General features: G+C 34.5%; 1 protein-coding gene across 1 annotated transcript in view; it reads left to right on the top strand.

Moving 5' to 3' along the window:
* Positions 1 to 300: 300 nt before the first annotated feature.
* LOC127951198 (CMRF35-like molecule 1) overlaps positions 301 to 24,843 on the top strand; it is a 102,792-nt gene continuing 78,249 nt past the window's right edge. Inside the window, exons 1-3 of the mRNA XM_052548974.1 lie at positions 301 to 395; positions 561 to 872; positions 1,401 to 1,445. Of these exons, the coding sequence (XP_052404934.1) occupies positions 332 to 395; positions 561 to 872; positions 1,401 to 1,445 (421 nt within the window). The 5' untranslated portion in view covers positions 301 to 331. The remainder of the gene's footprint in view (positions 396 to 560; positions 873 to 1,400; positions 1,446 to 24,843) is intronic.

Raw genomic sequence — 24,843 nt, 5'->3', positions numbered from 1 at the left:
TGTGTGCTTTAATCACGTTCATGGTTGTGTCAATTTATTGGCTGATATTGAAAAATGTCAGTCAATCAGTCGCAGTAAAGTCATCTGCTCAGTCTTAACATATTATTTCTTAAACATTCGACAATAATTACATTACTGTCATCACTGCTAACATGTATTCACAAATCAAATTAGAGCCCATAAATTAAAAACGTATTTGTTGTTGCTAGTGTAAGATTGCATGGCTGCATCTTGTTGGTGCTTATGTGGTTTAAAGGCGATAATTCTGTTCTTCCTCTGAATCGGGAGGAAACAGACACACTGCGAAACCTGACCAGCTCCTCTCATACACATGCACTCAACTATAGACATGATTTACCCGCTGATTCTCTCTGGGATTTTGCTTCACATCTCAGGTAAAACGCTAAGAAAAACGCTACAATTCTCTCTTTAGTATGATTAAATTATTGCATGGTGTTATGTTAAACTTGCATTAAAAAAAAAAAAAAAACTTTAACTTGAATTATTTGATATTTATTTTGTTTATGGATTCTTTCATTTGCATTTAATCTTGTTTACAGATGAAGCTGTAATGAATAATATCGTAGTGAAATCTGGATCACCTGGAATTATTCCCTGTCTATATGATAAAAAACATAAAGAAAACCGTAAATACTGGTGTCAGGGGAAACATTGGGTTTCGTGCAAAATATTGGCATATGCAAATGAGCCAGGAGAATATTCCCTCACTGATTATCCAGCCCAGAGTATTTTTACAGTGCAGTGGAAGAATCTGAAGACCTCAGACTCTGGATATTACTGGTGTGCTGTTGAGATCGGAGACTATAACACTCTAGACGACGGTTATTATTTGTATCTGACGGTGCAGTCTGGTAAGAATATCTTTCCAAATTCCAAATTATTGTAATAAATAATGTTGCTAAGTAATGTTATAAATCATATAAAAGGTTGTTGTTGGATTATGTGTGATAGATATTTGTAGTTGAAAAAAAAAGAAGAATTAAAAAATGAGAACTTGACAGGGCAATTTAGCCTAATGTGAACCCATATGGCCATGATAATTTTTTTCTGTAACCTAATATAAACGAATTATAAAATTATAATTTATGAACTGTGCGGTGGATGCGTAGCCTATTAACTTATTCAACATACTACTTATACAGTTTATAAGCATGTTTTTTATATTAAAATCACAATTCATTTTCCTAAGGAACGAGTTCAGAATTTATTTTAAAAAATTAAGGTAATTAATAAAGTAATAATTAATTAATTTAATTAACAATTAATAAAGAAATAAAGTATTTTTTTGCGATATCAATACAATTTAAACATTTACATTTTAGAAACAATAAGCCATTTGATTTAAAAATCTAATTGATCCTTTTGCTGTCTGTGTCCAGCTCCTGATGTGTCTGTGGTGAGCAGCAGTGTCTCTGGACATGAAGGTGGTGATATCAGTGTTCAGTGTCTCTACAGTTCTGGATATCAGAATAAAGTCAAACAGTGGTGCAGATATAAAGATCAGAGATGTTACACATCCCAGAATCCATCAGTGCAGATCAGTGATGATGATGAGAGAAGATCCTTCACTGTGCTGATGACTGGACTGAGACGGACTGATTCTGGCTGGTACTTCTGCTCTGTAGGAGATCTGCAGGTTCCTGTTCAACTCACAGTCACTGAACCCAAAAGAGGTAAGATCACAAACCACTTTTGCCATCCGTGACACTCTTTATTTTATTAAAACTCACATATTTTTGTTTCTTTTCAAGCATTTACAACTATTACAGCAACTGCACCATCTGACTCGGAGGCAGACATGTAGGTGAAACATTCTTGAGCATTAAAAATCAGTCACATCCAGTACTGTTCTAGCCAGAACATTTTAATGTGACATCACAAAAGTAAAAATCAAAAATGCTAAAAATTTAAAAGGCAAAAACTTTCAGTTTAGGTGCAAATATATAATAAACAGTAAGAAACAGTTACACACATTTTATCAGACTGAATGCCTTTATCAGACTTCTTAGGAACAGTAATAATTAATTAAGATATGAAATTTATATAATCATAATTTATCTGAAAACCATAAAAGCCAATGCAAAATACTCTGGATGCTCAATATACTATGGAAACCCATTTCTGCCACATAATAGATAATTTTTGGGTAAATCACAATTATGATTATGATATAAAATGTCAAAATTATGAGATGAGGGCTAAATTTAATGTAAAAACTCAACATTATGAGACCGAAAATCTAAAACTAAACTAAAATTTAAATTTATGACAAAAATATGAGTTGGAAAGTTGGCATTTTTAAATAAATGTTTAAATTATGACATCCATAAGTTATAACTTTTGGATTGAAAGCTACAATTATGACGAAGTCTAATTCTCGAGATGAAAAATGTTATAATACATGCAAAATTTATACTTTTTATGTCAGAATTCTGCGCTTGGAAATGGGCTTCAATAACAAACAGCTATAATGATAAGATTATGTTCACATTAATAAACTTGTTTCTCCATTTCTGCTATTTCCAAGAGCTATGATTACTGATTCAACACCTGACACAGACAGGTAAGTGTAAACATTGTTATTCAGTCATTCATAGTAACTGTATTGCTGTTACATGCACCATAGTACTATAGTTATTTTTAATTGCAGAGCTGAAACACATCAATCTCTAACAGCAGCTTCAGAGACTGTTAACACTGAAATACACAGCAGCACAGATGAGCAAAACAAGTAGATATTTAAGACATTTGCTCGAAATTATATCTCTGAATTACAAATTCTGTTGTTATGATAAAAACAGATATGTCTCTTCATCACTACAGGTCTGATGTGATTCTGGTCACATGTTTGCTTTCCATGTTTATGCTGTTACTGATTGTTGCTCTTGTTGCCATAGTAACCTGGAGGCTGAGAAAGAAGCTGGGTGAGTTTCTCATAAATCAATAAATGGACATAATATATATTTATAAAAGAGATAATAAGGTGACTTGAGAGGCATCCACAATTATAGCACAATTATAGGACAAAATCGGTCAAATATAAAGTTCATCGTCTTGATGCAAACACATAGAAATATCATAGAAATATCTTTTTGTGGAATTGAAAGATTCAATGGATGTTAATAGATTAAAATATAATGGGATTTAATCTTCATATCTCACTTTGACAGAGAGAGGGCAAATTAGAGAAGGGCATTTCAACAGCACCAGAAATACAGTAAGTATTTTAGGATTTTATTAACATACTCGTGCAATCCAGAAGTCTTCAGAGAAGAACACATTCACCCAAAACTCATTTACATTTACTGAGATGCTGATTGTCATGTGTGTTTGTTCACAGTCTTCTGCCTCGGTGGATGATAACTCAGTGATTTACAGTTCTGTGATTACCTTTCGTCAAGCAGTAAGTGTCTCCTCTTGAGATTTTTTATTAAAGTGATGTGCAGTTTTGACAGGGAGTGGGAAATTTGTTTGTAAATGACTATTTTTGCATATCCATTATGTCCATTATATGACAATTTTGGCCCTGAAATGACACACTAAGTGTTGTGATGCAGAAATGAGATTCTCAGAGCTGATCTTGTTTCTTCACAGCCTTCTTCATCAGTGAATCCAGAAGCTGAAGTGATCTACAGCTCTGTGAAATAAACTCTGAATGAAGTTATGAGAAAGTGGAAGTCAATAACTGTAAATAATAAATAATTGTGAAGGTTCAGTGCTTAACATATGTAATATTGTGAAAGCAAAATTAATTATTTGAGGCCTACTGTACATAGATATGCATATTACATGACAGGTACATTTCAGAAATAATACATGACCAAATCAACACTTTAGAAAGAGTTGAAATATTCTGTAACGTTTCTTTTCGTGCTTTCTTTGAAGTCGACATTAGGCCTACATAATTGTTTGGGTTACTTACAGTAAATGCAGTTTTGTTAGTTGCATTGAAATCGTTTTTAAAATAAGTATATTTTGAATTTTACTTTGAATTGTACTTTTATTCGTTTCAATTGCACATTTAAAAAAATTATAATAATTGTCTGCATAAAATAGTTTATATACCTTGCTTACACGCTTTTTTAAATATCTTTTCTGTATGTGTAGCGCCATCTGCTGGACATTTTTATTTCTACATAAACATGAACGATATAATTTTTATGCATTTCTTATCAACATTCATTAAAACACATAGTTTATGCAACTTTTGTGTCGTCCAAGAATCATCTCACATGCATGATTGTCATTGTCAGTAGGCTATTTAATATCTCAGTGACATTTCCACACATTTTATAACATTTTAGCTTTAGTTCTGAAATGGATTTGTCACACCTGAACATCCTGATCTTCCACAATCAGCATCTCTTTACACTTTTGGACAAAAGTAGATGGCATACATAGGTTATATCACAGAAGGCTATAGTCTATCACATTTAGCAGCTTTCTTAAACAATTAGCAAACAGAGTCATAGAAACTTTAAATCAATACAGAAAAGCCTACGAATCAGTGACTTGTATTTATGAAGATGATTCTGTCCACTGAGAGTTAGCTGGTTTAAAAAATCATCCAACTCATTTGATCCTGATCCCAAATACAAACTGGTACATTCACTATTTCAGAACTCCTAAAAAACAAGTGTGGGATTGTTTCAGGATCAGAATGTGCATCGTGAAGAGCGCAGCATTTGTAACTAGGCTATGTGCAAGGCTTCCAGGATGTATTTCCAAAAACGTGCTCACTGCTAGTAAGATCAGTAAACTCTAAGTATGTGCTTTCCTACAAGGGACTCACTTTACTGAAGAAGATGCTGCTTTTTAGAAAATGCAATGGGGAGTGACTGTTTTGTTTAGTCATATATATGTCTCCAGTCGGACGACAATTGCCCTGGGAAGATTTTCAGTATGATGCTCGTGATCATTGCTGCTGTGGATAGTTATGAAGGTATTTTTCTGATTTTACTTAGCTTAATGTTTAATGGGGAAAACAATATTTTGTTGTCTAATATTACAGCAGTTGTTACACAGATTAAATTGAAATTTCATTGAAATTTCATTAAACAACAACAAAAACAACAACAACAATAATAATAATAATAAATAAATAAACTACTTTGTCAAGCTTCAAAACTTTTGTGAATAATTTATTTACAACCAGCAATTAAGAGTGCGAACAAAATACGAAAAATGCATATTGGAGACGTGAATCATTTAAAACGAATGATTAATTCGTGAACAGGATATCACAAACTGCTTTGTTTTTAACTCTCTCACCTCAGACACGGAAGAGAGGATTATAGGGTGGTTGTGTACACACACTGCCAACACACATTTATATTCAAACAACATGTAAAAGTGAATTTGAAAACTATTAATATAGGGGGGAAAAACTTACATTTTAGTAATGATGATGATGTGTAGTTTGAAAAGCAAGTATAATTTATGTTGGTTTTATCTCTTCTTCTTATCAGTGCTGTTTATAATACAGATAATGTATCACTACTTTCTGATTTTATCTCCTCCATTGCACTTTAAAATAGCATTCTGACTATTCTGGATAAGTAATACTTATGATCCACTTATACTGCAGTGTCTGGATGTGTCTGGACTCTGGATGATTTTTGCACTCGTAAGTTATTCTCAACTAACACAGTAGAACGTGTGTGAAGGATGTGTGAAAGTTTACAGAAAGATATAAGCAATATTTAAACTTTTTATTTTTTATTATTTATTATTTTTTTTAAACCTGAGACTGTTTTCTTGTACCTTTGTTTAGCATAATGAAGAACCACTGACTTGTGTACAGAACGGTGCTTTAAATACATTCATATTGTCAGGATCATGGACTGTCTGTGTCTGCCCCTATTTCTGTTCCTTCCCACATGGAAAGAACCTATATGTGGATATATGCGCATATATGAAACCTATATGCAGTGTATATGCACATATACTATAATATATAAGCTGCATATATGCATATATGCATATATATGCCACATATAGGCAAAACTGAGGTGCATATATGTGCATGCACAGGAAATACAGGTCTTCTGTATTGCTTCTTCATATCCACATACAAGCCCTATACATACAAGATATGTCTTCTATAGCTAATGGCAGGATCTGGTCATTTTGTAGCTCATATCCCATTTTTTACTGTCATACATGATGCCTAGTTGGTTAAGTGCTGGCGAAAAAGATGAGTCTTAAGATGTTGTTTGAAAATGAGTAGAGACTCAGCTGTTTGAATTGAGATTGGGAGGTGATTCCACCAGCTGGGCACAGTCCAGGAAAAGGTCAGTGAGCGTGATTTTGGACCTCTTTGGGATGGCACCACAAGGCGTTGTTCACTTGCAGAACTCAAACATTCTTACATAATCAGAGGAAATGTGAGAGTTGTTTACCTATGCAAATAAAGATAAATCTATTTGTCATGGTCCTGTCTCCCTCTGCTGGTCACTCTTTTTCCCTTTTCCCCATCACCCTCCACTTCATTACTGACAGCTGTTCTCACTTTCCATTAGGCCCCCCCCCCCATGTTCTTATCTTGGCTTTTTTTTAACCCTCTCTTCTCTTGTCCTATTGTCAGATTGTTTAATGTGACAGGTGCGGTTTGGTTAGTGAATCTGTCCTGTCACTACTTTGCCACCGCTGCTAGAATTACTCTGTGCTCGTCTTACATCCACAGAACCCTACCTGCCAAGAACTACTTCGACTTACCTGTTTGGAGCTCTCCCTTCATCAGCCTCTTCGTTAGTTTGTGTTCCTCACCAGTGCTGTGGTCTTCTCTGCCATAGAGGAGTTTTTGTGTTCAAGTTTTTCCCAGCCTACGGGTGTCTTCAGTTCTTTGTTTTCTCATTTAATTTGGATTGCCTGTGGTCAGACTCTGTTTCAAATAAAGACTGTAATCGCCACTCTTGCCTTTTGAGTCCTCTCTCCCGCATTACACTATTGAAACAAGTTACTGATGGCACATGATGTTATGTTGTTTCTGCCTCATTGCATCACTGATCCTTTGCATAAATCTCTATTCATGTTGCATTTGATTTCTGTCCTTATGCCAGTGAGCACAGCATCTCCCATCCACAATCTGGAGACAACAGTCAGAAATCCATCTGTGATGAGCTCAAATGACCCTAACAGGTGACCTTCTGCTCTACACCAGCATACTTCTGTATATCATTTTCTTATGAACACATAAATACATTTTATGTCATATATGAACAAACATATCTGTTTCAGTTGTCCTCTTTGGGAGTCTCCTCTCATGGTGTGTGGGGTTGTACTTCTGGTAATGCGTTTTTGGCACTTTGGAAGTTACAGCAATTGTGTAGTAAGTATCCAAAGTTAATTGTAGGTTTTTTTGTGTGGTTTTCATCCGTCTAGTTGCAAACTGTACACTGTAAAAACTAAAGGTTCCTGGAGGCACCTTTTGGGGTTCTTCACTTCACTGTAAAAACTAAAGGTGCCTCAGGGATCCTTTTGAGTACTCCAGGAACCTTAAAATGTATTTTAAGTGCCTCAAAGCTCTTTTTCTCATAATATGGTTCCTGGAGGAACCTTTATAGTATTTGCAGTTCGTGCAGAAACTCATGGGATCCTTGAAGAACTTTGTTCCCAGTTCTGAGATTCTGGAGTCACCCTTTCATTACACTGAGACCTCAAAGTGCTCTGAAGGTTCCTGGAGGAACTCACATTTTAAAAAAGGGTTACTGTAAGCTCTGTTAACATTAAAGTGGTTCCTGGAAGATCTCACTTGTAAAAGCCAGCATCTGGAAGAACCAAGAGATTCATGTGACAAAAATGAAATTTGACTGATTATTATTATTATTAATAATTACTTTTTAGGAATGTGATGGAACAATGACTTTTGTGGCACTTTCCATGTGAAAAAAAAACTAAATGTAAAAATCTTCACACTTGTTCTGTCAAAACATAAATAAATAAATAAAATAACTTAATAACTTAAAATAGTTTTATTGAAATAGGCTAAATGTTAAATCATTTGAAGGTGGATAGTTTACTTTGAAACTTTAAAGCAAACATTAAAAATATGATTGAACTAAATATGACTCATTACGCATTACTTTAATAAAAAAAAATATTCTAATTATAACAATCGGTACAATAGTAATATTTAGAGTTTTTTTTTTTTTTTTGCCTAATAAAATAAGTTTAAATTATTCAGAAATAATTGTTCAGCTGTTGTCAAGAAGAAAATGCATGAGGTTTGGACGCGTCCTCGCGCTCCTACTGTTTGCTCGCGCGCGCGTGCGTGGAAGAGCGATTTCAAATACAAAGAAGTAACGCCTCCATTCCTCAAAGAGAGTAAGAAACAACCGCTGCGCAAGGTGAGTAAAGACTCCGAAATAAATACACAGATTTATTATTTGTATACTAATTCCTACACTGACACATTAGACTGTATGTTTTTTTGTATGTTTGTTTTAACCATTAATTTAATAGCTGCGATGCTTACGAGTGTAATGCACCACAAACACAAGGTCACAAACATGATGTTTACGTTTATTCATTGTAACTCTTTCGTTTACGTTTGTTAAATAGTTACACATCCATGTTAACGTACGTTTTTTTGGTCCAATAATTAACATCTTTGTCTTATCCATATTTAATAGGAGAAAATTATTGGTCATCCAGTCTTTTACATTTTTAACACACTCTGTTAGCTTAAATAATTTAGAAGTTTCATCTGGTCTCGTTGAGATATATAGCTGAGTATCATCAGCATTACAGTGGAAACTAATCCCGTATTTTCTAATAATATTACCAAGAGGCAATATGTATATTGAAAATAGAAGGGGACCTAGGACGGATCCTTGTGGCACTCCATATTTTACTGGTGATCAACGAAATGACTCCCCATTTAAATAAACAAAATGGTAATGATCGGACAGGTAGGATCTAAACCGTCTTAGAGTCTGCCCTTGAATACCTGTATAGTTTTGTAATCGATCTACGAGTATATCATGATCTATGGTGTCAAACGCATCACCAATAACAGTGTAAATGTAAGTTAAATGGAAGATCATCTTTAATTTTAGTGCATATTTTATGTCATTAATTTTTCTGTAAGCACAAGCCTTATGTTATGAGTGAATTGTGATGTGTATGTTTTTACCAATGAGTCGTTATTCTCAACTAACATTGACTGCAGTGTGAAAGATGTGAGTCACATCCTGTTTCAAGTCCTATTAAAATCTTTATTTGTGGTGGATTGTCACCTACTGCATATAAATAAATGTAACCGGCTTCAGCATCAACTCCCTCCAGTCGTTCTATAATTGTAAAATGAGAACTAGAGAAGGATACAGCCTTAATACCCACTACCCAGAAACCTCAAGAGTGAGACACTTTAATGTTGACTGCATTGCACATGAAGTTAAATCATTTTTATTAGAATAATCTTAAAGGGGTCATATGGTGCATTTTCAAGTGTTCCTTTCTCTTTGGAGTGTTAAAAGCTCTTGATGCATGAAGATCTGTAAAGTTGCAAAGACTAAATTCTCAAACCCGAAGAGATATTCTTTATAAAAGTTAAGGCTCATCCTGACCCTGCTAAACCAGCAAAGAAAGAAAGAAGGCATACCTTTTGATTCTCGCTGTTGCTGCTGTCACCATGTTGTGGAGATGCTGTGTTTCATTATGAAAGCGAAACTTTGTTTGGTCTTCCAAGGAGGACAAGTAGAAATCAGTGGTTAAGTTGTATTTACAACACTGTTCCAGAAAAGTTCAACCCAAATATTCAGTTGTGTGCTGCACATTTTATGAAGGATGTGGACTGTTTCCTGAACTAGTAGCCTGCAATACGTCTGTGGCACAATGGCTGTTTCTAAAAAGATGGACAGTCTGACACTTTTGACTCACAGCCTCTACGTACGTTTTTTTTTTTTTATTTATATATATTTGAATAATTTGCCAATGATTCAAATTTGAGTTTTGAGCAGTGTAGAGCGTTTGTTGTTTCTCTGATCACAAATGCAGACATGGTTTTATGTTTAAGCAGCGTGATACACAATAGTCATTTATAATCAGTAATTATGTCCCCATTGGATGCAACTAATGACTCATTTGTAAAGGGTTTTATTGGTTTTGTCTCATCTGGTGTCCCGATCTTCTCTGTGAACTGGTCAAACCAGTCCACCAAATCGGAATGAATCATTTAAAACCGTTCACATATGCAGTATGCACTAATCCACAAATTGCTTAAGTTTTTTGATTTATAAATGTGCCTTACACTCCCTCTGATGCGATATAAACCAATATCTCAAGTTATTCAGTTACTCCTAACAGTATATTGACTGAACTGCTAAAAGAGAACTGATGATGGGATGTGCACGAGCAGAGAAACTGGACTGAGTCTCGTGCTGCTGGTCTGGGTCACGGCACAGTATAAGGGGCGTAACATTTCCGTCACATGCTTAAGGTACTCAGCAAATCACAAAGCACTGGATAGCTGGCCAATCAGAGCACACCTACCTTTTTTAGAATGATGAGCTTTTTAAAAATCGACGCATTTCAGAAAGGCAGGGCATAGAGGAGAAACAATGTGTTGTTGTTGTTTTTTAACCTTAAACCGCCTAAACCATTTATTACACAAAATAATGTTCTTTTAAACAGCATCATATGAACACTTTAATAATACTCATGTATCCTCACCTATATTTGCATATGCTACTGCTGCTATTGTTGTCATGTAGTGACTCAACGTGACTCACACGTTACTGCACTGTTGTGTTTTTTGGGGCATGAGTTAATACATTCGCATGTTTGTCACCTACTGCATATAAATAAATGTAACCCGCTTCAGCATTGACTCAAGTCATACATACAATACATATACACAGGGGCATTGCACAAGATCCCCTATGCATAGGCAGTCCTGATGGATATATATATATATATATATATATGTATGTATTTCTATGTTTCACATTCTATATTCCTTCTAAGTACTCTCATATATAGATAGCGATTCTCTATATTTCTCTGTTTTCATCCTTGAATCCTTATTGTGGTCATACTGTTTTGCAAACCACTTTTACATACAGGTAAAGTGAGGGACAGGTTTGGTGATATTGAAAATAAGGGTTATTCATCCAAAATAAGGGAAACATTCATCTTTCTGTTCCTTCTGCTGACAGCTGACAGGTCTAACGTGACTTTGCTTACAGATTGGCGTGAAATCGTGCTCTCACAACATCCACGCTGTTATCTTAAAAAAGCCAACATCACGCTTAGGTTGCTTTCAAGTAAGCAAAATGATGCTTTGAAAACATCTGTTTCACTTTGTCCACATACCTGACATCCCTGTTTATCGTATCACTGTAAATCCCACAACCTTTTTGCGATTTTAACATCTTTTTTTTTTCTCCCAACTCCGCTTCTTCTCATTCGACTTGCTGTCTGTTTATATTCACGAGGCCATCAACATGGCCATTAGAATGCAACGCAGCGCCCAAGCCCAGAAATTAATATAATCTTACTTGAAACTGATACTAGTAGCTAATCTTAACAGTTTACGTGATTTGGGTCTTGTAGATTAAATTTTTTTTTTATTTCTTCGCAGTGTACCAAACACATGTACATCCCTTATTAATGAGCAAAAAGTAGAAACCTGAATACCAGCGTTATAGCGAGAGATGGTAGTTCACATTGAGCAAAACACAAGAAAAAGCATTTTGGAAAAAATATTTTCGGCAATCACAGACATTCGCATTCGGACGGGATAATATGTCTCTGAGTACTGCAGAGTTTGAAAAACATAGGTAATTTGCTCTGGAATTTTTACAGAGGTCATGTGAGAAAAAGACAGACATGACAGATTCAGACGGGATTAAAATCTCAAAGTACGTCTGTGAAGCAGAAATTTCTTTAACGTCCCCCTGTGAAACTAGTCCCGTCCAAATAGGGCTATTGACAGTAATCTAGATAGCAGTATTTGTCATTCTTAGTTAATGATACCAGAATATTAATTAATGTAACTTTTGATAATTTATCCTGATCACACATCAAACATGGGAAGAATTGTATTTTTTTTTATCAATATGTGATGTCTAGACAGACAACCCTTGGTCAGTTGGTGCAAGAAGAGCATTTTCTCTTTCATCATAACAGGGGCTTTCGAACTGGAGTATCAATGACGTAAATTTACATTTATTGGCCAACTACCATTTTTAAAAAGCTGTGTAAAAGAGTTTAAATATAACTCTATGAAAATGTAGTTTTTGAACGCCCTTGTGTCTAGCTCCTATAAATACCCAGTGCAAAAGCCCCTGATATGACAGAAGACGGAGGTTGACCAGTTATACTTCTGTATCGCAGAGAAAACCTCAAACAGGAAACATCAGTAAAGAGAAAAGATATGGCCTCCTACATGAAGGCAAACATATTCTACATTTCAGTCGGATTTTGGATCAGTTTAGGTGAGAGAACATGTATGTATATGTATATCTGTTTTATGCAAAGATAGAACTAAGAAGTGATTTAATATTAATCATGTACATAACAATGTGTGTTGTTTGTTAAGGTGTTGAAAGCTACGATGCTTGGACAAATCAAGTATTAACTGTTCAGACTGGAGGATCTGTCACCATCCCATGTCATTATGACAAGAAATACACACAGCAGAAGAAATTCTGGTCTTCAGAGATTGGTGAAACATACACAAACACCTCCGAGGAGAATCTGTCAGTAATTGATCATCCTGATCAGAGTCTCTTTACTGTGACTATGAGAAACCTGCAGGATGAAGACACTGGAGATTATCGTTGTGTTGTTGACATTGAAGGAATAATGATGAGCACATATGAGGTTTATATCAAGGTTCAATCTGGTAAGAGATTTTGTACTCATTTTAATAACATTCTGATGTTAAATATGTGTTTTATAATCTCAAATGACTGGTGTGTGTGTGTGTTCATCTGTGTTCAGCTCCTAATGTGTCTGTGGTGAGCAGCAGTGTCTCTGGACATGAAGGTGGTGATATCAGTGTTCAGTGTCTCTACAGTTCTGGATATCAGAATGAAGTCAAACGGTGGTGCAGATATAAAGATCAGAGATGTTACACAGTGGGGAGGACTAACACATCCCAGAATCCATCAGTGCAGATCAGAGATGATGATGAGAGAAGATCCTTCACTGTGCTGATGACTGGACTGAGACGGACTGATTCTGGCTGGTACTTCTGCTCTGTAGGAGGCGTAATGAATCCTGTTTACATCACTGTAATAGAAGAAGGTATAACTTATTTAATATCGTTTTCAAATACCAAAACATCAATCAATAATCAATACTATAAAATTTCTGCTGTTAGAAAATAATCTATTTTTATTTTGACAGAAGGTGTGAACACAGACATCGGCGCTGAGAAGTACAAGTTAGTATTAACAAATTCCCATAAGTGTGATTTATTCTTTAGCAACATATAAACTTCACTTGTCTTTCAAATTCCATAATATATTATGCTAGTCTTTGTGCAAAATGACAAAATATATGAATGCAAATTTTAAAAAAAGCATGCACATCCCACAAACCCCAAAAAGGGCTTTTTTAATAAAATATATGAATACAAATATTTTCTGGAATGGAAGGTGTGCAAAATATAGATAATAGATAGACCGTTCTAATATTTGCCTATTGATTGTGTGCTATTGAATTTTATTTTTCAGATGGCGTTTCTGTCTGTCAAATAACTTTTCTCCACATCAAACTGAAAGATCAGATGGTTAGAAAATCATCGATAAAAAGATTTATGTTCTGCTCTTCGGAGTGTATATATGTGCATGCATTAGATATCTACATTTTCTAAATGCTTTGTTAAATGTATTTAAATAGGTTTTCTTTTATCCAAACATCGTACAAATGAGAAATATACCAAATAAAGCTACACAATTTTAGAAAACTGTTCATTTAGCATTTTAAAGTTATTATTATTATTATTATTATTATTATTATTTAGCCCTCATTTTTTATATCAGTAGTTTTTCAATTGCCCGACCTCAGATACATACTTTTTACTTAATGGAGTAAAAAGTAAGATTACATACTTTTGAATATTTTGGATGTAAATCTCATATTTGACTAAAGGGAATATACACTGATAAAGTACAGTTTACGTGCATAAGTTCTGCAAGTTTAAACAAATTACATGTTTATATTAGATATGTATTTGAAGCAGGATTGCCAACTTTTAAGTTCAGCTTGGAGTCCGTTTTTTGGGGGCGGGGGGTGTGTGTGTCTTGATTCAATATCAGTTCATGTGTACATTGTAAAAATAAAAGGTGATAAAAATATTTTGTTGAATCCGGTTGAATGTGTGTTTTTAGCAGCATTTTAAACTCAAATAATTCAATTCAGTATTTGCTTGCATTCTATTTGTCATCATTCATCAAGTATGCAAGTTTTATTAAAAAACGGTGTAGGCCTAATTTATTAACTTTTTACATTTCTCATTGTTATTATCAATATTTATTCAAGTAAAGAACTTGAAATAAGCAAGTATGACTTGCAATATTCTAAATGTAATGAGTAAAAAGCCATACAGTCTACTAAATGAACCATGGCATTACAAATGAAAAATATTTATTTATTTATTTATTTTCTTACCACAAAATTACTCTATTTTGCCTTTTTGCACTGTAATTTAAAACCATTTCTCTATTTTAACCTCAAATGCTACACTAGTTGTAATTGAAGAAATAGACATATTAGAAAAATATATATATTTAAGTCATTAATGGACTATAATTATTGCACAAATAGTATTTAGTACCAAAAGATATTCTCAAAATATAAAATAAATATTATTAAACTAAAATATACAACACTTATTTAACTGAAAAAATAGTTAAGCTGTATGGTCACGTATCATGTAAGCAATACCTTAGGGTTAAGAAAACCATATTAATGTTGCCTCCATCACCCTAATAATAGAATAAAATGATACTGTAAGTGTCATCGACGTAATAATCAAACCATAATATGCTGTAATGTTTACTAATATTGCTGCAAATAATGCCTGCATAATGAAGCTGTCGTATATCCTACAAACACATTCAAATGTGCGGTTAACGCTGGTTTGTTTGGAGCGCTCTATAGATCACGTGACCGCATGACCGAGATCAACGTTTGTCGCAACTCTGTTTTTCCATGGCTCTGGCTTTAACTGAAGAGCTACAATTTACGATTTACAACACATTAAGTGCACCAAAACCGTATTTATTGTAATAACTTAGTATTAAAATGTACAAAGATTTCATATCGCAAGCAGGGTTGTGGTTTGCATGAGATTTACAGCAGTGTGAGAAGGTGAGAGGAGCATGCATGTGTGTGTCTCACACCAAATGCGTAAGAGTTGGCAACCTTGTAATATGAAGTGACAGCAGCATCATATACAGTACTTATACCTCTGTCTATGCTGATAATATGACCCCAAATTTTAAAAAATAAGTGTTCAATCAATCAGTATTCTTGAATGAATAATATCTGCGTAGCTCTAATAATAAGATTTTTTTTTCTTTTTTTTTTCTGCTGCTTTTAAATGCTCTAGCATGAAGATAAAGGAGCGAGTGGATTTAATAATTATAGGGTGGCTGTGTACAAACACTGCCGACACACATTTATGCAAACAACATGTAAAAGTGAACTTGAAAACTATTACTTATGATCCACGTATAGTGCAGAGTCTCTTCTGTTTGTGTATCTCTGGATGCTTTTTGCACTCGTAAGTGACAGTTATAAGCATGAGCCCCGTCAGACTGGTCGTGGCGGAGGTGTTGCAACAATATATAGTGATATTCTCAATGTTACCCAGAAAACAGGATACAGGTTTAACTCTTTTGAAATACTTCTGCTTAATGTTACGCTGTCAGACATGCAAAAGAAATCTAATGTATCTAATGTATCTCTTACTCTGTCTACTGTGTATACTGTGTATATACAGAATTCCTAAAAGAATTTGCAGATTTCCTCTCAGACCTTCTAGTTACAGTTGATAAGGCGCTAATCATGGGAGATTTTAATATTCACGTTGATAATACAAATGATGTATTAGGACTTGCGTTTACTGACCTAATAAACTCTTTTGGAGTCACCGGGCCCACTCATCGCTTTAATCATGCGCTAGATTTAATTATATCTTATGGAATTGGTCTTACTGCTATAGATATTGTATCTCAAAGTGATGATTTTACAGATGATTTCCTTGTATTGTGCATGTTGCATATCACTGATATTAACTATATGTCTCAGCGTTACCGTCTGGACAGAACTATTGTTCCCGCCACCAAAGACAGATTCACAAATTACCTGCCTGATCTATCTCAACTGCTATTTGTACCCAAAAATACAAACTGACTGACAAATGACTGACAACATGGGCACTATTTTCTCTAATACATTAGAAGCTGTTGCCCCTATCAAATTGAAAAAGGTTAGAGAAAAACGTACTGTACCATGGTATAACAGTAATACTCACTCTCTCAAGAAAGTAACTCATAGTCTTGAACGCAAATGGAGAAAACTAACTTGGAAGTTTTTAGAATTGCATGGAAAAACAGTATGTCCAGCTATAGACAGGCTCTAAAAACTGCTAGGGCAGAGCATATACACAAACTCATATAAAATAACCAAAACAATCCTAGGTTTTTATTTAGCACAGTGGCTAAGTTAACTAATTACCAGACGACACCTGATTCAAATATGCCACCAACGTTAAATAGTAATGACTTTAAGAATTTCTTCACTGATAAAATAGATAACATTAGAAATACAATAGCGAATGTAGATTCTACAGCGTCTAACACTTCAGTTTCATCCCTCGCACCCAAAGATAAACTGCAGTGCTTTACAACCATAGGACAGGAAGAACTAAATAAACTTATCACTGTATCTAAACCAACAACATGTTTATTAGATCCTGTACCCACTCAATTACTGAAAGAGCTGTTACCTCAGATGATGCTAACCCTCAATCAACAAACAATACAACTAACAAATATTGCTACAAGTGTGACTGCATCATATAATAATTATGAATTAATAATATTAATAATGTTCATCGTCTGGTTTTGTTGTACCTTTGTTCAGCATAATGAAGAACTACTGACTTCTGCAAAGAAAGGTGCTTTAAATACATTCATATAGTCATTCATATGTATATGTGTGTGCGTTGGTGAAGTCAAAAAGTGTTGCAATAAAGCTGTAAAACAGGAAAAAGCTAAAGATTATTAGAATAGCCTTTGTAGTAAATAGGCATTTCTTAATTGTTAGGACAGAGTAATTGTAATTATTAATTAAATATTAATCGATCACAACCACCACGTACAGTACAAATCAATCGTTACCGTACAAATGTCAGATTTGTACCAGAGTCACTAGACACAACAATTTCATACACAAATCTATTTTTATTTAGGCCTACAAATAATGGAAACAGTGGTTTTCTTCTGTCCTGTTGCGTAAAATGCTTCTCAGAATATCCACTGCTCTCCTCAATGTCACGCATAACTAAAGTAACAATTACCCTCAATTATCTCATGATAATTTCAGTGTCTTCTAAAACGGCAAAGTCTTACAAAAGTATGGCACCATCGTGTTACAGGATATTCTATCTATATCTCTCTATTTAATTATGCATTGATTATATCAGGTATGAACGGTCATTGACATTAAGTCGCACTGAGCAGTCAAATCCTCTGGAAAGACTTTAGGTCCACTTTTTTATTCCAGTCCATCCCTGATTCCGGTAATTCCCCTTAGTTACACTTCTGACATTTACTTCGCACTTTGAATAAAACTTTAACCACTGCAACAACTCGTTGTTAATTGTTGTCTTCACAACACATGGACAAATACATGAGTTTAAACTGATTTTGGTAGCAGTGGTTAGCAGTGCCACAATCCTGTGCTGGGGACAGCTGTCATTTGGCTGGAAAGCAGCGGATAGCAGTGTAAATGAAAATGCAACAGTAACAAATTCAACCTAATCTCCAGGGTATGGAGATGGAGTTGTATGCAACTTTTATAATCAAGCAGGAAGGCTGTTTTAACAAAAACAACCAGAATTTATACAGGAAAAAATATTACAGGAATACATATACAGGAAACATAGAAACCTATGACTTAAGATCATTGTCACATGTCCTTGAGCAACAAGCTTTTTTGAGATAAAAAACTTAGACTGAAATGATTAAGATGCCTTAAGAAACGTTGCAACATTTTAACAAAAGGAGTGGACTGTTTTAAGTTGTTCATTGTGTATTAATATTAGCTCATAACAGGCAAGTGTTTTGTGTTTGTTTGTAATTCATTTCACTCATATAAGTGGCAGACATTTCCTGCTGTATGACAAGCATTCTGCTAATTAAACTGCAATGTATTGGAAATCAAAATAAATCCCTTACATTGTTATAACACTGTTTTCCATCCAGTTATTAAAAAAATTGCACATACTTGAAGTCTTAACATTTGGGCCTAATACAGGAAATATGTAGCCTAGACAACTGGTAAACACCACAAGTGTGGGTGTGTTGACGTGTCTACTGAAAAACACTGGAATTATGAAACAATATGATGTAATGAATCTTCATTTACTGGCAGTTTTATACATGCTCTGAATGCCTGGTTTGAAACAAATGATTCACAAAAGTAGGCAATCGATTACAAAATTGACTAAGTATCAAGCAAATACAAAATATAAGGCTTATTATCAACACTTTTTTTAATAACTGGATGTTCCTCTAGTTCTGTGATAGACAGAAATGCCATCTGAAAGATAAATTATAATAGCACACCATCAAGATGTTGTCACATCATGTATATATTTGGATTTTCAAAGCCACAATATATTTTCTTCACTTACAAAGAATTATATTATTTATAATTTAAAACAAAACAAATTCACATTTAGCTATATAATCTCAGGAATGGGAATAGATAAGTAGTTCAAATTTATAGTAGGTCTTTGCTACTTAACTACATTACAAATCTAGTACCCAAAATGAAAGATGTTGGTGTCTAAAAAAGGCCACAAAAAGTGACCACAAAAGAAAATGTTTCAAATACTGACCATTTATGCCAGGCACGTGCACAGGTAGGGCTCAACCTGTGCAGAGCACATGCCCTTTTTGCCCTTACACTCCGAAGTGCCCTTTTTTTGGTGGTATTTTTATTTTTTTTTAATCAATGCTATTGGTCACCCTTTACGTCTGTCTGTCTGTTTTACCAAATGAAAGTTCTTAAAACGAGCTTGTGTAAATCTAATTCGATCCTCAAGCTGTCAGTAAGCTGATAACTCCGCCCCCTCTATATTCATTGAATCAACTGAAGTTCCACAGCAGCCGCACAGTAGACAACAGCTGAGCTGAACAAAGTTTTGCGAAGGGTAAATAAATATCTTGTTGTTTGAATAAGTACTACTAAACACTGTCTATAAAGGCTCATATTTTATTTATTTGATGTCTGACTGACTCACTGACTCAGACATGTGGGACGTCGCCTGAGAGAGAGGGCTAGCATTTGCCATCTAGTCATAGCCAATACATAGCCAACACTTAAATAGCCTGTGCAGATAGTAGCATTTCATCTTTTATAAAATGCTAATTTGGCCAAATGCATTTTACCACAGGAAAAACTGAGCGCTCCGTCTATATAGCTACAAAAACTAGTTTGTAAACTAGATGAAAATGTAATGTGATCCCGGCAGCGGCAGGCACCGTCGCCGTTTTAATGACGGACAGAAAAAAAATCACATTTGCGCACATTCGCTGGTCAAAAACGATATATTGATAAGTAATACAACAACATATAATTTGTTTTTACCACCGGAAAATCATAACAGGTGCGCCCCCCGCTGTTTCGTACTGGAACTTACACAGCGACGAGTGATCCTCGTCACCTAGATAACTATATTTCTAAGAAATTTCTTCTTTGATTTATGATTGCTGATACACTTAATTTATTAACATTTAGGCTAATCATGTTATGGTATACTCTCTGTATACTCTCTTTATAAAATGTTGTAAAACATGGTTTTACTACAGTAATGTAGTAGTAACTAAAAAAAAACAAATTACAGAAGATCACTGAAATCTTTATATTTTATCATGCAGAATGTAATTCATGATTCATTCCAAGGCTTCAATTATTTGATCCAAAATACAGCAAAACAGTAATATTGTGTAATATTTTTACAATTTTAAATAACTGTTTTCTATTTGAATATTTTAAAATGTAATTTATTTTTGTGATCAAAGCTGAATTTTCAGCATCATTACTCCAGTATACTCTTCAGTGTCACGTGATCCTTCAGAAATGCTTTTCACTGCAACTGTACTTTTCACACTATTTTTATTTATTTTTTCATTGCTGGCTTATTTTAGGGGAAAGTGTAGTGAATAAGAGACCTTCAAGAGACCAACATCCCTGGTCCACCACAGTATCAAATTTTTGCCAGATACATGGCTCACAGAAGGTTGATGTTATAATTAGGTTTAAAGAAGCCCTTAAAACCCTGTTTATCTATATTATCTAATATTATTATGATGGTTGTTATTAATCGTGAATAAATCTAAAGCTTTTGAGACTATTATTTTGTGTTATTGAATTTGTCATGAAGATGTGACCATTTCTTCCTTTTATGCAGGGTTACTAAATAATCTTGATATAAAAAAAGGGGGGGGGGGGGGGTGCCCTTTTTCAGTTTCAGCACATGCCCCTCAAAAGGTCTGTGCACGGCCCTGATTTATGCATTTGGACTGCTGCTAATCCTTACACAGAGAGAGTTTTAATTGAGTATTGATTGATTATTTAATTGATTAAAAAAACAATATATTAAATATACAGGAAACCGATAGACAGACAGACGGATGGAAAGATAGATGGATGGATAGACTTCATGCCACAAGACAAAGTCAGTTTACATAAGATTAGCCACAGTAATCCAGTTTTGCAAGAACTTCTGTTACTTCTCTGTAGACACACAACCTCTTTGTAGACAGACTGAAATTCTCCATCATGTGCCATCTGAAACAGGTAGTCCAAAATGCAGCAACTAGAGTCCTTATCAGGTCAAGAAAATATGATCATATTACCCCAATTTTACAGTCTCTGCACTGGCTACCAATTAAGTTCCATATCAGTTACAAATTATCATTACTTACCTATAAGGCCCTAAATGGTTTAGCTCCTGCGTACCTAACTAGCCTTCTACCACGCTACAACCCATCACGCACCCTAAGGTCACAAAACGCTGGACTTTTGGTCGTTCCTAGGATAGCAAAGTCCACTAAAGGAGGTAGAGCTTTCTCACATTTGGCTCCCAAACTCTGGAATAGCCTTCCTGATAATGTTCGGGGTTCAGACACACTCTCTCTGTTTAAATCTAGATTAAAACGCATCTCTTTTGCCAAGCATTCGAATAATGTATCTTCTAAATTGTGAGTGTAGTTGCATCTGATCAAATGTGCATTCTTATTCTTAAGCTTGGGTTAAACTAATTAATTTTACTTTTTTGGAAGAACAGCTATGCTAATGATGTCTCTTATTTGTTTCTCTGTTTTGCCACGGGATTTACACAAGCTCCAGTCTGGATCCAGAACACTTGAGAAGAGATGATGCTAACCCTGAAATAACATACAGAACTGACAAATATTGCTACAAGTGTGATTGCATAATATAGTAACTGCTGTTAATAGTGTTCATCATCTGGTTGACTGTCTTGTATTAATTTTTCTGATAATTCCTGTCATATGCACATAATCTGACAGTCACCACTGATAAGCTACTAAATATTGTAGAAACTTAATTTTCTGTTGCTTTGCAATGATGTGTATCGTAAAAAGCGCTATACAAATAAACTAGAATTGAATTTAATTGAAAGAGAAAATATATGAATGATTAAGCACAAAGATGTAAATATATGAGTGTTGAAAAAAATCACTTGATGTACTGTAGATTGTAAAAATATTTTGCTCAAATATTAATATATCTCATTAATCAAACTGTATTAATATTAATGTGTCCTTCTATGTGTTGGAGTCTGTGCTCTCATTTATTGACAGTGTAAACATCCAATGTGCTATAGACAGAGTGATGAAGTATTTTGCTCCACCTTTATAAAGATCGCTTCATCACAACTTCTTCCTCGTCAGCTTTTCCCACGTTTTCACAGAAGTTTTATCAAGAGCTTGCTCTGTGGTGAGTGATGCGGGACAAAGAGCTGCAGGAGGAGAAGAAGAGATAGATTAATCAGTAAATTGCTTGATAGGGCTCGCAACGGAGAGAGGCATCTAACACACAGAGAAGTGATGTTTTTTTCAGGACTGGAGTTAAAATCTGCAGGACATCGACACTCCAGGACCGAAGTTGTCTGGCAAGCTGAGCTACATCAATCAGTCTGTGCACCACACCGATAACGCATCTATTAGAAAAAGTTATGGATGGAGGAACCTCAGCCAATTAGAGGACCAAATGTAATTGTTTTATGTGTAATTAAATATACAAACAAACAAATAATTAATACACAAAAGCCAATTATAGCACATTTTATTTTTGAGAGCAGTTTTGATATTTTATTGCCACACTCAAATAATGCACATTACAACTTTATATATTATTGACTTAACTTTATATATTAGTGCATCATGCTTTTTCCCAACAACAATTTACACAGTGCCACATTTAGTATTACTAAAGAACATTTGAACAGTAAATTGCTTTAACTTTCAGAGTAAAACTTCTCTTTTGCAGCACTAAGTCACCATAGGAACAGTCAATTACAATGTACAAATAAATAATTTTATTGTAATTTGTATTTTGCATTCTCAGGATTAATAATTGGCATGAAAAGTATGCCCAAAATTAAAAAAATAAAGAATTAAAGAAAAGAAATGAAATTATATTATCAATTATCCTGTCCTCATTTGTAAGTCACTTTGGATTAAAGCATCTGCTAAAATGAAAAAATGTAAATGTAATTACTTTAAACTTTAGTGCCATTGTGTTCATATTTTGCTCTCATGTTTAGTGGCTTTTACCTGTGATTAAGATATTATTATAATATATTATTATATTATTATAACAGTGAGATGCTCTCACATATTCAGTGTGTGTTTGTGTGTGTGTAAAATATCCTGTGGTTATTGAATATAACCAACACTGTAACTTCTCACCTGTTTGTGCACAGGGCTGTGAGTCACCTTGTCCTCCACAGATACTGACTGCTCTGGAGATACGGAAGATGAACTCTGACAATTACACTACAGTACAAATTAAATTATGATTTAGGACACATTGTGAAAAAAAGATTTTGTTAAATATGTTGCTCATCTTTTAATGAACGTGAATAATGAAACTGTAAATATTATATCATTCTCAGAGCTCAAAGCTGCTGTCAGAAATGTCAGGGGAAAATGTAGGAATGAAGCAGAATTGCATGATTTGATGTATTCAGTCTATATTACTTGCTTTTGGAAAACTAAAGAAAAAATAAGCAATGACTACGCCACATGCAAAATAAATAAATAAGTGAATGAGTTTTAACATTAGTTTGTGACATTCGTTTTTTAAATTAAGTGGAACAGGAGTCTCCTGTTTTCCTACAGAGCAGAAGTACCAGCCAGAATCAGTCCGTCTCAGTCCAGTCATCAGCACAGTGAAGGATCTTCTCTCATCATCATCTCTGATCTGCACTGATGAATTCTGGGATGTGTCAGTCCTCCCCACTGTGTAACATCTCTGATCTTTATATCTGCACCACTGTTTGACTTTATTCTGATATCCAGAACTGTAGAGACACTGAACACTGATATCACCACCTTCATGTCCAGATACACTGCTGTTCATCACAGACACATCAGGAGCTGGACACAGACACACACACACTGAACTGTTGAACTGATTGAAGCTCTCTGTCACATCCAGATGTATTCCTCCAATCTCCACAGCACATCAATATGCTCCAGTGTCTTCATGCTGTAGGTTACTCAGAGTAACAGTAAAGAAACTCTGATCTGGATGATCAAAAAACCATTTATTCTTATGTTCTGTGTATTTTCTGTTGTAATAGCATGGAATAACGAGTGGTCTGAACTGTTAACAATCTGTCAGCTGATCCAGTTTTGCAATCAGTACCTGAAAAGAGAAAAGATCAACATTAGTTTTTTTGCCAATGTTAATGACAGAACAAACATATTCAGATGACTGTACAGATTCAGCAATATGATTTCTTTTACAGACTTTATCAATACATGTTTTATATATAATTTACAAGTAATTGATGCATAACATTTACATAACTTTTTTAAAATATAGATTTTATGGTTTTTTATCAATTTTTTAAAAGTCTATGACTGTATCTCTAATAACATATGATCATTAGGGTCGTTGTGGGGTGATGACATCATCTTTCCCCAAATTATATGGAATGGCTGTACACACGAAAATGCAAGGCTGTCGTTTTCAGATTTATCCACCCAGTTTCAAATAATACTGGTTTAACTCTCCCAAAACGCTGGATCCATCTGGATGAAACACCAATACATAAATTTTTGTGTACACAACTAAATGCATTTCATGTATGAGCCTAAGCTGCAAGCTTAAAAAACGTATAGTCCCTATGTAACAAGATTATGCAATTAAGTAATTGTGGTTCTTATAATTAAGTAAAATAAACACCCATCTTGCAACAAAACTAAATGTGCAAAACTTTGTTTTACTACCCAATTATGTGTAATATCTTAAGATTTGTTTAACTTACAGAGTTATTATTTCTTCACATTTTGAAGATTTCAGGGCACATGAGTTCCT

The sequence above is a fragment of the Carassius gibelio genome, chromosome B2 (genome assembly GCF_023724105.1).
Source record: "Carassius gibelio isolate Cgi1373 ecotype wild population from Czech Republic chromosome B2, carGib1.2-hapl.c, whole genome shotgun sequence".
Classification (NCBI taxonomy): domain Eukaryota; kingdom Metazoa; phylum Chordata; class Actinopteri; order Cypriniformes; family Cyprinidae; genus Carassius; species Carassius gibelio.
Note: the sequence above shows the minus strand (reverse complement) of the source record. Positions and strands in the feature narration are given on the sequence as shown.